At 55.8% G+C, this 14715-nt stretch overlaps 1 protein-coding gene across 3 annotated transcripts in view; it reads right to left on the bottom strand.

The window, feature by feature from the left end:
* Nucleotides 1-1488: 1488 nt before the first annotated feature.
* SLC29A3 (solute carrier family 29 member 3) overlaps nucleotides 1489-14715 on the bottom strand; it is a 44370-nt gene continuing 31143 nt past the window's right edge. Inside the window, exons 5-7 of one of the 3 annotated variants that reach the window (XR_003520449.2) lie at nucleotides 11475-11637; nucleotides 7445-8155; nucleotides 1489-2818 (exon numbers count right to left, since the gene is read on the bottom strand). Coding sequence is in view for 1 of the 3 variants with exons in the window: in XM_027597166.2 (XP_027452967.1) it covers nucleotides 7501-8155; nucleotides 11475-11637 (818 nt within the window). In the remaining 2 variants the exon portion in view is untranslated. Of the gene's footprint in view, nucleotides 2819-5342; nucleotides 8156-11474; nucleotides 11638-14715 lie in introns of those variants that run through there. The other 2 variants (XR_003520450.2, XM_027597166.2) reach the window with 2 other exon arrangements.

Genomic DNA, 14715 nt, shown 5'->3' with positions numbered 1-14715 from the left:
TAAAAAATGCAAATTCTCATGGCCTACCCCAGACCCTGGGAATCAGGAACTCTGGGGGTGGGTACAGCAATCTGCATGTTGTTAAGTGATTCAGGTGAGTCTAGTGGGGGATGTCACCTTCAGGCCCTGGCGTCCTGGAGTCAGACAGACCTGCCTTGAATCTCAGCTCTGCCCCTTAGCAGCTGTGTGTCTGAGTCTTAGTTTTGGCACCTATAAAATGGGCATACTATGACTTCCTCAGGGTGAGCTGAACAGATTAAAATTATGCATCGACATGCTTGCTTATAGGGCTCCATGGGCAGTCACTCTTCTGTTTCTCTGGAAGTCAGATGAGACAGGGTAACCCCAGGGAGGCCTCCTTGGACATGCTTGCAGGCCACATGGCAGGCCCTTTCAGACGTGTGGCTTCTGACTCCTGCCTAAAGCCACCTCCAGCACCCTGTGATCCTGTGCCTGCTTCTCAGTACTGGACCAGGACTGACAATGTTGGTAGATGGCTTGATTTCCAGCTTCTCTAAAGGAAACTCTCCCACCTTTGAGGGCAGTGCACAGACCTCCTCGGGGGACCATAGGTACTCTGTCAACCGCTTTCCCAGATAAGGAAACTGAGACAGACAGGTTAAGAAGCTTGTCCCCCGTCGGGATGCAAAACCGGGCAGGCCAGCTCCAGAGTCCCACCCTTCAGCACTGTGTGTCTACAGGGACATCATCTAAACAGAGCGGGCCACTGGCATCCTGGGGGTCTGAAGCCTTAGGACAGGGACTCCTCTGCTCACCTGACAGATGTATGTGGCCCCTCTGCCCGGGAGCACACGAACTTCTGCACAAGCTCTCAGGCTCCGTGAGCCTCTCACTGCACCCAGGGGCCTGAGCAACACCTGCGTAAGGCTCTTGGAAGGACAGAAGTCCAGGGTCACTAGCATGCTCTGCCCTCATTACGCTCCACGGGGCGGGCCTGGGGCTGGAGCAGCAGGGGTGGGGCTGTGGGGGGAGACTGTGGCCATGGCGGGGAGGTTTCATGTCCTTCTGTCTGGAGGGTGAAGTGTGTGAGAAGTGGGCTGGGAACGTGCAGCTGTTTGCAGAAGAGCAGGACTGAGATGCTCCATCTCCTTGGGCCTCTGGGAACTCAGTCTGGAAGACTCTGCTGATCAGCACAGGCCGGGTGCCTGACTGTCTAGAGCCACCCAAGTGTCATCCCGCCAAGAGGCAGGGGTTGGACTTGGTGACCTCAAGACCCCTCCCAGCTCTAGGTGTGTTTAAGTCAAGGACAGGAGGTGTGGGCATCTGAGGACCTCACACTTCAGCCTGCTCAGTGTCCGGGAAGGTGGGCGCCACCCCTGGTTCCTTGGCACCCTGGAGAAGACTCACGCAAGGCATCTGCCATGTAAGGTGTAGGCAGCAAGGCTCCCTGCCTGGAACTACACGCTCCGCAAACCTGGCCCTTGGCTCGGCGCGCTTTACGTTCGGATGCCTATAAAGCCTGCTGCCCTGGTAACCAAGGGCCAGTGCCTGCATCAGACACCACAGTGGCACTGAGGGCAGGCTGGGTGGCTGCTATGCCTCACCCAGGAGAGGTCAGTCTGGCCACAGGAAGGCTGGATGTCCCACAGCGCACGCCGCCCACCCAGCATGTGGCCCAGGGCGCCTCCCATCAGGAAGCCTTCTAGGCAGCAGGGTGGCCGGGAGAGAAGCCAGGCTTTGGAACCTCACAGCCCCGGGCTGAATTCCAATTTGACCTCTTGCTGACTTAACCTCTCTGAGTCTCAGTTTCCTCCTCTGTGAGATGGGGCCGCCCCACCTGGCAGGGCTGTCGTACGTGGGCACAGTGCAGGGACTCAGCCATCGGCCCCTCGTTTACTATGATGCCAGGAGCTGGGCCTGTGCCGAGGCTCACAGCCCCGTCGGCCCTCGCAGAGCCCCACTACAATTGTAATCTCTGCATCGCAGCCCAGCGTGGAAGCAGAGACACCCCTCGTCCACGAGTGTTCTTCCAAGGTTAAAGTCACCACACCCTGCCCGGGTGTAACAAGGCAGAAGCGTCATCCTGTGGGCAAGAAACACCTTTCCAGCTGCCTCCATCCAAAGGTGGGCAGGTGAGGAGGGGAGGAAAGGAAAGCACCTGGCCTTAAAGACAGAGCCAGTGGCCACGGGGGAATCTTTATAGGATACCTCTCACTCCCATTCACCGAACCACCCGCCTCCTGGAGCTGGGGGGAGACCCAACTCCCAGCCCACCCTCATCTCCTCTCTTTTCGCTTCCTTCCTCCTTCCTCCCTTCCATCCTTCCCCTCCTGTCTTTTCTCTTCATCCCCCCCGCCCCCGACTTATAAAACAATCACCGGATGAGCAGCACCATCAAGCCACATTCCCGGGGAAGCTCGTCCAAGCCGACTCCGTAGGCCCCGACTGTGGGCCGCACTGGGAGATGTGGCTTTGAGAGGTGGGCAGGGGAGGGGCTGAGCAGCTGGTACAGGGGCAGGCCCAGAGTCTAGTGAGGGAAAGAGACAAGGTCAATGAGTTAGTCCTGATAGGTTAGGTAAATCGGGAAGGTGCGAAGATACAGCCTTCCAGAAGCTGGTGATGAGTGCCGATTACACCCGGCTCAATTCTCAAGGTTTTCTACGAGTTACCACCATGCCACTTACCACACACAACAGCCAGATGCACGGCTGGAACAACCACGGCCAGTCAGGTTGAACTTGCCCGTGGTGCGAGGACAAGGTGGCGGTGAGACTCAAACCTGGGCCGGCGGGCTCCAGAGCTCAGAACCAGTTTGAGACACGACCAGTGTCTACAGGGCATCTGTGTAGCGGGCCACCTGTTGATGAGGCAGGCAAGACGGGTGTGGAGGTAGCCACTTTTCCAGCTGAGGCTTACCAACAAAGTGATGTGGCTAGCCCAGAAGTCAAAGTGAGGGGCAGAGTGTGGTCTGGGGTCTTGGATCCCCAGCTTTCCTCCTCACGCATCCCGCCCCCAGGTCAGGTGTGTCCAGACAGCTCCCCGGCAAGGCCATAAAGAGCAGGCATCAGGCCGGGCTGGGCTGGGCACTGGGCGTGGGGTGCAGCAGACTGCTGTGGGCAGCAGGGGAAAGCGGGAGGAAGCACGTTTGTTGAGGACCTGCTCTCAGCTAGGTACTTCTACATACAGCCCGGGGGCTTATTTACCTCTCATAGAAGCCCTGAGAGGCTTCTCAGTTCAGATGTGAGAGGGTAACAGCAAGACTGGACCAAAGCACCCAACCAGGAGGCAGCAGAACCAGAACTCCCACGTGGGCTGGGTGCCCAAAGCCTCTGACTGTCCAGTCCTCCCTCCCCTCATGCACTGCAGGCCTGGAGCTCCCTCCCACTGGCAGGCAAGGGCAGGAACTGTTCTCAGGGGGGAACTGGCACAGGGCCAGCGCCTTAGCTGGCTGGAATCCGGTGAGGACAGAGAGTGTGACCGTCTCCGTCACTCTCCTTTGCGTTCAAGCCCACGGCAGCCTGAAGTTGAGGTCATCTGTCAGGCTGAGGCTGGGCGCCATGCCCTTGGGTCAGCCTGCCACACGCAAGTGAGGTCGGGTGCAGCTCGGCCTACGTGGGCTGGGTGTGTGTGGGGGACTGGGTGTGCCAGGTTGGCTCACTGGCACCCTGGACAGTCACATTACAGAACTTATCATCCCCTTTAGAGATGAGGAAGTGAGGCTCCAAAGGCGATGTGACTCAGAGTCAGTGCCTGGTGGAGCTGGGGGCAAGGCTTCCTGAACCAAACCATGTGTTGCGCCCTACACCCTGTGTCCAAAGATGGGCCCAGCAGCACCCACGCTGGGACGAACTCAACGGCAGGGGCTGGTGTGGCCGAGGAAGGGCTGAGGGGACCTGAGGGCAGGGGCTGGGGATCGGACTGCACAGGGCAAGGCCTGGAAGCAGCCCAAGTCCTGTGCCAGGGTCCATGAGGACCCAGTCCAGCGGGCACTGGTCAGCCGCACTGGTCTGATCAGTTAGGCCAGGGCCGGTGTTCTGGGCAATCCATCTAATTGACACAACACTCCCACCAGGCCATGGAGTGAGGAGTCGGGGAGACAGGTGTCAAGAACCAAGGAGAAAGCCAAGGTTCGACCAGGGGAGCAGGAGGGCAGGGTGGGCCGGGAGGACCTTTAAGGAGAGCTAGGTTTGATTCTTGTCTAGGCTACTTGGTAGCTGAGTGACCTTAGGTACGTTACTTAACCTTTCTGAGCCTCCTTGTGTTCATCTACAGATGGGGAAATAATTGGGGTGAAGACCTGGTGTAGGACAGCACCGGGCCGGGGTTCTGGGCGGCTGATGGCAAGGCCGGACCCTGGGTCTTGGCCCGCTGACTACTCCCAGCCTCCACCTGCTGTGGGGCCGGAATTCCTTCTGCGATCCTGCCAGGGTCCAAGCTGAACAGGGAAGTGGGCTAACCTCAGCCACTGGGTGGAGGGCAGCATTGACTCAGGCCCCAACAATGCCGCCACCAAGGAAGTGAGGATGGTAACAGATGTTGGAGGCTTTGCTCAGAAAGCCCACAAAGGTAAGCCTGGGCTGTACATGTAACTGCCCACGGAATGAAATCTCTCAGCTGATTTTTGGCCCTCTCTCTCGTACTTGGAGTGCTCTATAAAAGCATTACATGGTCTCAGAAGCCGGGGCCCTGCAGTGACCTCCCCCCACATCATGTCCAAGCTGATGCAGGGGCCCCGAATCTTCTCTAAGGAGCACTGGGCCGAAGATAGCAGAATGAGGAGTCTTCGCCTAATGACAGCCCCTCCTGTAGGAACAAGCATTTTCTTAGGACCTGTCACCCGCTAGTTGAAGAGTCAGCTCTGGTGGCCGCCTCTGGCTTTCTTTGCTGAATAAAAGGAGGGGAATGACGATGTGTGTGGTCTAGAAGATATACAAGGGCACGTACTAAAAACTGGCCCTCGGGATTGAATCAGAGACTACGAGGCAAAGCCAGCTTCTTGGGGACTCCCCCACCCTCACACTGAAAAATACCCTTTTCTTCAGCAAGTTTTGTTCACTCCCCAAAGCACGTGAGCTAGTTCCACAAGCCTGCTGGGGTCACGTGAGACAAACCCCACGAGTAAGTCCAGTGCCTGGGAAGAGCGGTTTCTGAACCACTGTCTGTCCTTCCGCTGGGAGATGCGTTTTTACTTTCCTTCCTGCCTCCCCAGGAAGGAATGATCCTTTGTGAAATGCTCACGAAGGTGAGCAAAAGTCTGGATAACTCCCACCAGCCAAGCAGCCGACGTCTCCTCCTCCAGGAAGCTGGCCTGTTCCCCCTGCCCCCCACCCCCAGGGCTGCACCCTCACGGCTGGCCACCCTCTTGCCCCTTCACTCTGCACTCATTTCAAATCATTTCACTCACAGGGACACCTCTTCTACTTCTGAACACTATCTCCCTTCAACCGAGCGTGTGAGGCCCCCTCTACTCTGCTCCGAGGTGGTCCCCATCTCTAAGCACAGTGATGACTTTACTTTCAAACAGACATGCCCCCCGTTTGTAAAACACCTGAGGTTGGGATGAGTTCACCACCCAGGCCACTGCCACCAAATGATCACCAGCATTGGAGTCGGTGAAAAAACCAAGGGAGAGATTTCAGGCTCCTGCAAGGGGAGGGGAGACAGGAGAATTTATTTTTAGTTAGAAAAAATTTTTTTCTTCTAGATACCAAGTTTCAGAAAACCTTTCAAGGGTGTCTTTTTCAATTTTGTGGCCGGAGAGAGGGAGTCTATCCTAGCCTGAAATGGTGGGGAACATAAGCTGCTCCCACTGGGTGGATTACTTCCCTGGCTAATCGTCTGTCTGCAGGGCACCGGGGTGCCCGAGCTCTTCCGAGAAGGAGCGGGTGGATTTATGGCTCTCGGGGTTAGTGCTTCTTGGGGGGCAAGCTCTGTTCTTTCTGCATGACTCTCGAAAAAGAACTCCTGGGTCTGATCTAGCTCCTTTCTCTCGGATTCCCAAGCCAGCCTGTTCCCCCCAAGGAACAGCTCTGCAGAAGCCTTCAAGGAACCTAAAGAAATACAAATTACTACTCATGTCAGACCATCGTGGGGGGGAGGGCACACAATCTGAGGGTTGCCTGCCATAACAACAGCTTCAAAATACACAGCTAATCCAGGACAAACCAGCACAGAACACCACCCAGTACTGCTGGCCAAAGCTTCAGAGCTATCCTAATGTGCATATGGGACCAGGAGGCTGGTGGCCCCTTTTGGGACACCTGCTGCCCCTCCAAGTCTCGGCTCCACCTCTCTGCCTGCTCCTTGGCTGTGGTTCAGTCCACAGGGGCTTCGAGGAGATGGGAGGGAGGGAAGGATGAAGGGGGTCTACCTCCTGTGGGTCACAGCAGGCTGGAGATGCCCCTTGCCCCTAGCCCTGGTTAGGGGCAGAAGGGCCTTGCTATTTCTGGGAATATAAAGCACAACCCTGTAGGATTCCTACACCCTGTCTTCAAATATCCTCATATTATCCAATTGGAGTATGCCACTTCCTGCCAAGACCCTGACTAATCCAGCCACCAATTAGGCTCTCGTTAAATATCCAGGTATTCATTATGCCCTTGAACCAATGTGCTTGACATATTGTAAACATGGACAGGAAAAGACTTCCACCCTGGCACAAGCCATAGACCACTTGGAGGATCCCTGTCTGAACACCCAGGCCTGACCCCCTCAGTCTCTAGGACAGGGGAGCCTTCTGGAGCCCAAGTTTAGGGAATGGAGGATTTCTAGAAGGTCTGTCTTTCTGGGGCCCCCCGTCTGGTTGGCAGGTACTCTCTCACGACAGAAAGCAGGGGTCTGACACAGCCTTGGGTCTTGGGTCTGACAACTGGCCATTCCAGTGGATTTCCTTTTTTGGGGGGGGAGTTAAGTAGGCTCCACACACCTAGTGTGGAGTCCAATGCGGGGCCCGAACTCACAAGAGGACCCTGAGATCAAGACCTAAGCTGAAATCAAGAGTCCGACGCTTAACCGACTGAGCCGCCAGGTGTCCCTCCAGGGAATTTCCATTCTAGGGGAACCCCCTGGAGAGGGAGGGCTGCGAACTGTCACGTCACGCTGTCCCCTGGAGGGAGCAAGGCCGGAAGAGGCAAAGGGCCTGTGGTTGGGTTTTGGCACCGGCCTTGTAACAGCTTGGAGTCAACACCGGCGACGAAGGTCACAAGAGGCTATAAAACAAGGTGGAATGTAACCAGCAGCTAGAAAAGTGATAGGCATGCCCATTGTCCACTGAGTAACTGTGGTCACTGTGCCCCATTCAGATGTCTTTTGGTCTCCTTCAAAGGTTTCAGGAGACCTCTTGAAAGTGGAATGTGTGCTCGGCACAGCTGCCTGCTCCCCGGGGAGAGGGGAGGCCCGGGTGAACTCGGCTCTGCACCCGGCCCAGCTGCAGCTCCCTTCTGCACGCTGCCCCAGCCCTCCTGGCGCTGGCTCCCCATCTCACCAGGGCTCCCAAGTGTCTGTCGCACGGCACCGAAGTTCTTGCCATCACCCCCACTTCTAGATGAGGTGCACGAGCAGGGCAGAGCAGGCCGAGCCCAGGACCAGGCCCAAGCACAGGTAGAAGGACATCACCACCCCCGTGGCCTCGGCCAGCTCACGGGGCACGATCTTCGGCCCGTACATGAGAGCCAGGGTGCTGAGGTAGCCGTTGCTGAGTCCCAGCAGGGAGGTGAAGAGCACCGGGTAGAGGTCGGACCGGAAGAGCACCGTGCGCAGGCGGACGCGGGGCTGGTAGTTGCAGAGCATGAAGAGGGGGAGGAGACAGGTCCGGAGGAGCACAAGCCCGGGGAGCACCTTGCTCCTGGGCCCCGGCACCTGAATCCAGGCTGTGACCTGCCGGCCACACAGGTCGGCGAAGTTAAACAGGAGGAAGGTGGTGAGGGGGACGAAGAACTTGGTGGTCCACGGCGAGCCCGAGCCCTTGTCGAGGGACTCGATGTTGGTGGCGATGGCAGGGAAGACAAGGCTGGTGATGAAGAACAGGTAGACGACACAGAAGCCCAGGCCAGCTGTCCTCTTCAGGATGGGGCGGAGGGGTGGTATGGAGGGGTCGCGGGGCCCAGGGGCTGCCAAAGGGGCGCTGGGGGAGTCGTGGGGTGCCTGGTCTTCCCCAGAAAACACGTGGGCTGGCCAAGCAGGCCTCAGGTAGAACCTGCGGGTGGAGAGGGCTCGTGGTCAGAGGACCCCGGAAAGCAGGCTCACCTGGGATTTCCAGGGACACGGCAGGGGACCTACAGGCCTGGTACACAAAGCCTCAGGGAGCCCTCAGACATGCGTGTCTCGGGGTGGCCACGGGGAGGCCCCCACAGTCCCTGGCCTGCCCATCCTGGTGCTGCCTGAAAGGCTGGCCACGAGCAGAGACAGAGGGAAGCAGCACTAACTGCCCCCTCTGTTTGGTCTCACTCCTTAGGGGTCTTGATGGTTAAAAATCTGGCGGCTATGGCCCTACGGATGTGCAAAAGCCCCCACTCCCCCCACCACGTGTCCTCCTAGTTCTGTTTCTTAAGCAAAAGTGGGATCAAACTACACACATCGTAAAACTTTCTGCAACAGGACAATTCCTAAACACAGTATATAAATGCATTACCTAGCAGCCCAAATAACATCCTTGACGATGATATACACATGCGTGCACATAATCGCGTCTAGAACAGTATCTTGTGGCCAACCTTTAACATGGAGACACATGACCCAATGCCCCTCTGTTGTGTAGTGTATTTCATTGTATGCATATGATTTAATATTCATTGTATGCATATACAATTTAACCGTTCCCTTACTGACGGACATTAAGGTTAGCTCCAATTTCTCTACTACAAATGATGGTGCAATGAGTAGTCCCACACATACAACCTTGCACCTGTATGTATTTCAGTAGAGCAGATTTCTAGAGGAGGAACTTCTGGAGCAAAACGTTTGTATCTTTAAAATTTTGATAGCTGTCAAGTAAATTGCTCTCTAAATAGGTCAGACCAATTTGTCTCTGCTCTGTACCACTCACCTGCCCCATCTCCAGTGTCACCTGCCCTGTTAAATCTCTACATGGTCGTTGGTTTTTTCAAAAACACTGACCACAAATTATAACCATTGAGTTAGTTTCTAGTTTATCATCTGGCTCCTTCGATAGAAGGACCATGTTTGCCTGTTTCCAGCTAAATCTCCCGGCACAGAGTAACCCTTCAAAACATAATTATAACTAATATGTCTATAAAGGTGTCTTTCCCCCCATATCCTCAACACTGAATATTATCAATATTTTCCATTTCTGCTACTCTGACCACAGTAGAAGACGCTTGGGTTACCTGGCCTCACCGTCTTGCTGTGTGACCTTGCCTGAGTCACTCAACCTTTCTGGGCCTCAGGTGCTGAAAGCCAGGAGACATAGGCTGACTGCATGACCACACCTCACACAGAAGGCTTGGTGTGGGGTTGGGAGAACAGTAGCTCAGTGATGGCTGGCTTCTGGTATCAGCCCCCGTTCTGTCTCCCCATGTGACCTTAGGCCAGGCACGCCCCTCTCTGGGCTCAGTCTCTTCCTCTGTAAGATGGAGGGGTGCTGCAGCTGCGAGCTTCTGAGCCCCCTGCCAAGCCACCCATCCTAAGTGCCTATGGGTAATAAGCAAGTTGCTGGGACGGCTCCTCCTCCGAGCCACTTTTCTGTGTGATGCTCAGCTGGGCACCGCAGCCTTGAACTCTGTCTTGTTCCACAACCGCTATTTAGGGAAAGGAGTATTCTTACTTCCCCCACTACTCAGTGGCAGGTCCCAGCCTGAAGTCAGCTCTGAGAGGGCTCCACCCCAAGGTGCCCTGGTCAAAGCTCTTCCTCATCAAGCTCTTCCACATCTGTCTCATGTCGCCCTCCTGGAGCCAGCAGCTCCCCCCGCCCCACCATGGCCTGGGGCTCCATTCATCCTGGGGGCAGCCCCTGTGGGCTTCCCTTTTAACTATGATTTAGTTTGAGCAGCCCCAGGAGCACGGCTGTCTCCAAAGCTCCTTCCTCAGATGCATTTTTGTAAACCTAGAAGTCTTGACCAAAGTGTTAATCAGCAAAGGAGGAGAAGCTTCCATGGGACAGCATAGCCCCTGGCTCAGCTGGGAAGGATTTTATGAGGATTTCAGTTGAAAAGTGAGACTGGAAACTAAGGTGACCAACTGTCCCATTTGCTGAGACTATCCTGGTTTTAGCACCAAAAGACCCTCATCCTGGGAACCCCTTCAGTCCCAGGCAAACGGGGAAGGTTGGCCACCCCACTTGAGACAGACCCATGTGGAGCACCATGAAACAGGACACAGGGAAACGGCAGGAGTACTGGGGACCTCCTGCCTTCTGTCCGTTCCATGACTCAAACATGGTGCAAAGGACACAGCTGTGGAAACAAATCCGGGTTCAAACCCCGGTCTGCGACTCACCAGGGGAGCAGCCTGGGCACGTCTATTAACTTACAAAGCCTCGGTTTCCTCATCTGCAAAATGCGGAAGGACGGTAACAACTGCACACAGTTGTCACACATGAGAAGTGAAAGAAAGACACCCAGGCATAAACCGCTGAGCTCAGGGCCACCATACAACATGGGTCCCTGTGGGAAAGGGCAGAGCCAGGGCCTGGGCCTCCCCAGCTCAGCCGGCTGGCCCCCTGGGCGGCCACAGGCTGGCCCCCTGGCCTTCTCCGGCTCTGCTTCTTCACCTGTAGAAAGGGGCAAATAATTCCTGCTTCTCCTACATCAAATACAACAGTGGATTGGAAAACGCCTTGCAAAGAATAAAACGTGAGAAAAAGTTAAGGGCTATTGTTAAAAGAGCAGCAAGAAGCACAAAGAAAAAGGAGAGATGAGAGAGAGAAAGCATGAGAGAGGCTGAAGTGAGAGAAAAGGTCCCCCAGGGGGAGGGAGGCCTGGGGAGACAGTGAGCACAACGCAGCTCTGGGGTCAAGGGGGCGCTCAGGCACGTCGTTCGACCTCGCGGAGCCAAGCCAGGGTTCTCGTGTGCGCATGGGGCCGGCTGTGATGCACCTTAGTGCCGCACCCCACGAGGAACAGGTGCCTGAGCCCCAGAGGAGAGACGGCCCATCAGGCCGGGCTGAGCACAGTGCAGAAGCGGCAGAGGTGCTCCGCGAATGGAGCTGTTCTTCATCACTATTATTCCTCAGTCCCACTTCGGGCGCCTGCCCTCCCTGCCCCTCCCTGTTCAAAACCTGGCGAACTCCAGCTGCTGGGGGGCGTGCGGGGGGTGCAGCACAAAGCCGGCTTCTCGGATCTGCCGGGGCACAGCAGTGAACAAAATCCACACCATTTCTGCCCCGGTGGTGGTGGTGGTGGTGGTGGTGGTGGGCGGTGGTGGGGGGGCCTCTCTCCCCAGTGGGGAGATGAGCAGTAAGCGAGAAAGCAACCAGGCCACAGCTAAGGGAAGACCGCAAGCAGGTCCGGCCGGTAGAAGCAGAGCTGGGGGCCGCTCGACGGCAGGGCGGGCCTCACCTGGCGTACTCCAGCTGGGGTAGCAGCAGGTAGAGGCCGACGCAGAGCCCCAGGAAGACGTCCGCCGTCAGGAAGAAGGCCAGGGTGCTGTCCGTCACATCGCTGGACGCCGCCAGGTCCACCAGCAGGGCCACGGCACTGATGGTGCCCCCCATGGCTCCTCCTGCCGAGAGCACAGGCCTGTCACCGGGACGGGCGGGCCCACCTTCCTCCACCTCCGACCTTGGACCCTCCATTTCTCTTTACTGCCCTTCTGGTGGAGTCAGCAGTTTTAGATTCAGGGCCTTCTCAGAGAGCCCTCTCCTGTACCCTCAGCCCAAACCACCTACCAACCAAAGTGGGCCAGAGGTTCAGGGAATGTTCCAGCACAGGCCCTCCCATGGCTCGGAGCAACAGAACCGCCATGTCGCCCACCCGTGAGCTCACGGCACTGACCTTGTACCCCACGGGAGGTGTGGCACATACACACGTGAACGCGGGTGTGCGCACAACACACACGTGCTCACGCTTTCTCATATACACTCTCTCTCACACACACACATTGCTGTGCTATCACAGTCTTACACACTCACACTCACATGCATGCAGCCGCCCTCCCACATGGAATGCTCTCTCGCCAAGGGCTTTGCCATGTGACCCATGTGACTCCGTGCCACCACCATTCACTGCTACCAACAGAGGAGGCGGCACAACTTAGTGCATCCACGGCTCTGGGCGCCAAACGGATGTACATCTGACCCTTGACCCTGCAGCTCACTCGCTGCGACTTGGGGGCTAACGTGACTCCTTGGAGCCCCAGTTTGCTGGTCTATAAAATGGCGCTAACAAGCCCTGCCTTGCATAGCTGCTCTGAGGACTGAATGTCCGGAAAGGGCCCAACACACAGTCGGCTTTCAACAAGTACCGGTCCCCTTCTTTGCCACAATCACACCGTCACTTCTGGGAGGCGGGGGGCGGGGAGGCTGTGCCTTACTTTTCTGTCGAACTCTCACAGCCGTGGCTAGTCAACCTGTGCTGGGCAAGACTAAGAGGTCAGACATGTTGTGCATGCCCCCAGATCACTTACTCCTCTCCGTCTCTGTTTCTTTGCCCGGAAAATGGGGCTAATACTTGTGTCCTCTCTGTCCCCCGAGGCCTGGTGGGTATGTTGCACTGCCGGGCTGAATGAACGCGTCTGCCCGCATTCGAGGACCAGGATACTGATTCTCAGCGAGACAAGGAGGTGGCAAACTGCAGACAGCAACCAGCAAACCGGCCTGCGCGGGCAGGGACGGCCCTGTCATTGTCATGCAGCCCCGACCAGGCAGCACCTTCTGCCTGGTGTCGCACGAGCAGGAGCGGAGAGCAACGGTTGAGGGCCTCGCCCACACTCTGCCCGACAGCGCTGGGGCTGAGCTTCATTTGCCTGGGCAGGGCCCGGCATCGGGATTTGAAAGGATGGCAGAGATTTCAAAGTCAGCGCAGTGGTGACAAAGAGCACAGACTCTGGAACCAGAACATCTGAATCCAATCCTGGTTTGACCGCTTCCGGCTGTGTGGCCTTCAGCAAGTCACTGAACCTCTCTGCGCCTCCATGTCTTCATCTGTAGAATGGGGATGTGAGTAATACCCACATCAAAGGGCTCTTACGAAGATAAAAAGGATCCTGAGCTGGAAAGCATTCAGAAAGGTGCCCAGCACACAGAAGTGCCTATGAATCCTCTCAGATCCCCAGTTAGGTGTTCGGCTATTTCTGTCCTTCCTACATCAAAGCAGCAACAACAGGGTAAACTCCTCGCCAACCTCGGAGAAGCTGTAATCCCCACCTGGGTGTTTTGGAAGAACTGGAGCTCAACTTGAGTAAGACACTTGCCGGCTACCCTGAGGAACAGATCTTAACATCACTGCCTATTGATTTCCCTCTCTCTCTCCTCAACTTGTAGGGAATTTACAATATTATCATCAACAACAAACCAGGCCTCCGGGAGCTCATCTTTCATGACTCCCTACTTTTATCTCATCGGTTATGGAAATACATGCAAATGAGGGGTTTAAAAAAACACCAGCACAAAACAAATGAATTGTTCCTCCCAAGCCTACACTTGCAGAATTCACAGATGGGCTCCTCTGGACGAGAAATGACGGAGGCTAGGGAGGTGGCGGTGGGGCCTCTGGGAGCTGGGGCCACCTCGGATTTTCCAGGGTGAGGGGCGCTCAACCTCCCCCCTCCCCCCCGCAGAGTGAGGACACTGGCTTAGGGCCCCAGGGTAATCAATACCGAAGTGCGAGAGCCGGACTTTTCAACCTTTGAAAAAATGGACTTTCTGAAACATTCACAGGAGAGTTCCCTTTTTGAGAAGATTCACAGGTGGCCAGATGAACCTGAAGGGCCCCCTGCCAGCATAAATGGTGTGTTTGGTCACTGGCTCCTAGACAGGTAGCCAGCAATGTGGTTGTAATGAAAAATACATCCTTTGGCAGGATGGAGGCAGTTGAGGGGACAAGAGCTTCTCTCTGCGACTCGGGTGACAGAAGAGATTACATCCAATGCTCGCGGGCCATTTCCCTCCGGCTAGGCATGTCCTTCTCAAAGCCCTGCTAGGGGCATATTGATTGTACTCAAGAAACTTAGCAATGGGTCCACTTTTATTTTACTTTAGACCCAAGGATTTCCCCGGGTAGAGCCAGAAGCCTAATCTTATGTCCAAAATGGCAAACAGATTGAGCTCACATCTGAACTCTGATCTGCAGGTAGGAACACCTCCAGGGCTGAGTTGAGAAGGGGTAGGAGGCTTAGGAGGAAAGATACAGATCTATTAGTGATGTCTGGCACTGGTGCGGGCGTGGAGAGGGGATGCACACTTGTCCAGGTATTTGTCATCCCTGCCACATACTGCCTGGTGTTATTAATTCATGGACACAGAAGAGATTCCTAGTGAAATTCTTCTCAAGTGGACAAATGCTTACAGCACTCCTTCATGCAACAGGGATGTGCCCGGACACCGAACACAGCAGCTGAGTCCCCAGTCTGGCATTAAGGGATGGTGGTCTTCTGCAAAAGCACAGATTCTTACTGACCCACCTCCTTTTTATCTTGTTGGGACATCTGAGCGAGGGAACAGAGCTGCTAAAGGCCTGGACCACGGGCTCAGGATCAGCATCAAACTTCAGCCAAAGGGGTTGGCCCAAGTCGTGCATCTGCGTTTCCAGAGAATGCCAAAGTTCAGGGTCATGGAGGTGTTTATTTGCTAGGCTATCAGCT

The sequence above is a fragment of the Zalophus californianus genome, chromosome 15 (genome assembly GCF_009762305.2).
Source record: "Zalophus californianus isolate mZalCal1 chromosome 15, mZalCal1.pri.v2, whole genome shotgun sequence".
NCBI lineage: Eukaryota > Metazoa > Chordata > Mammalia > Carnivora > Otariidae > Zalophus > Zalophus californianus.
Note: the sequence above shows the minus strand (reverse complement) of the source record. Positions and strands in the feature narration are given on the sequence as shown.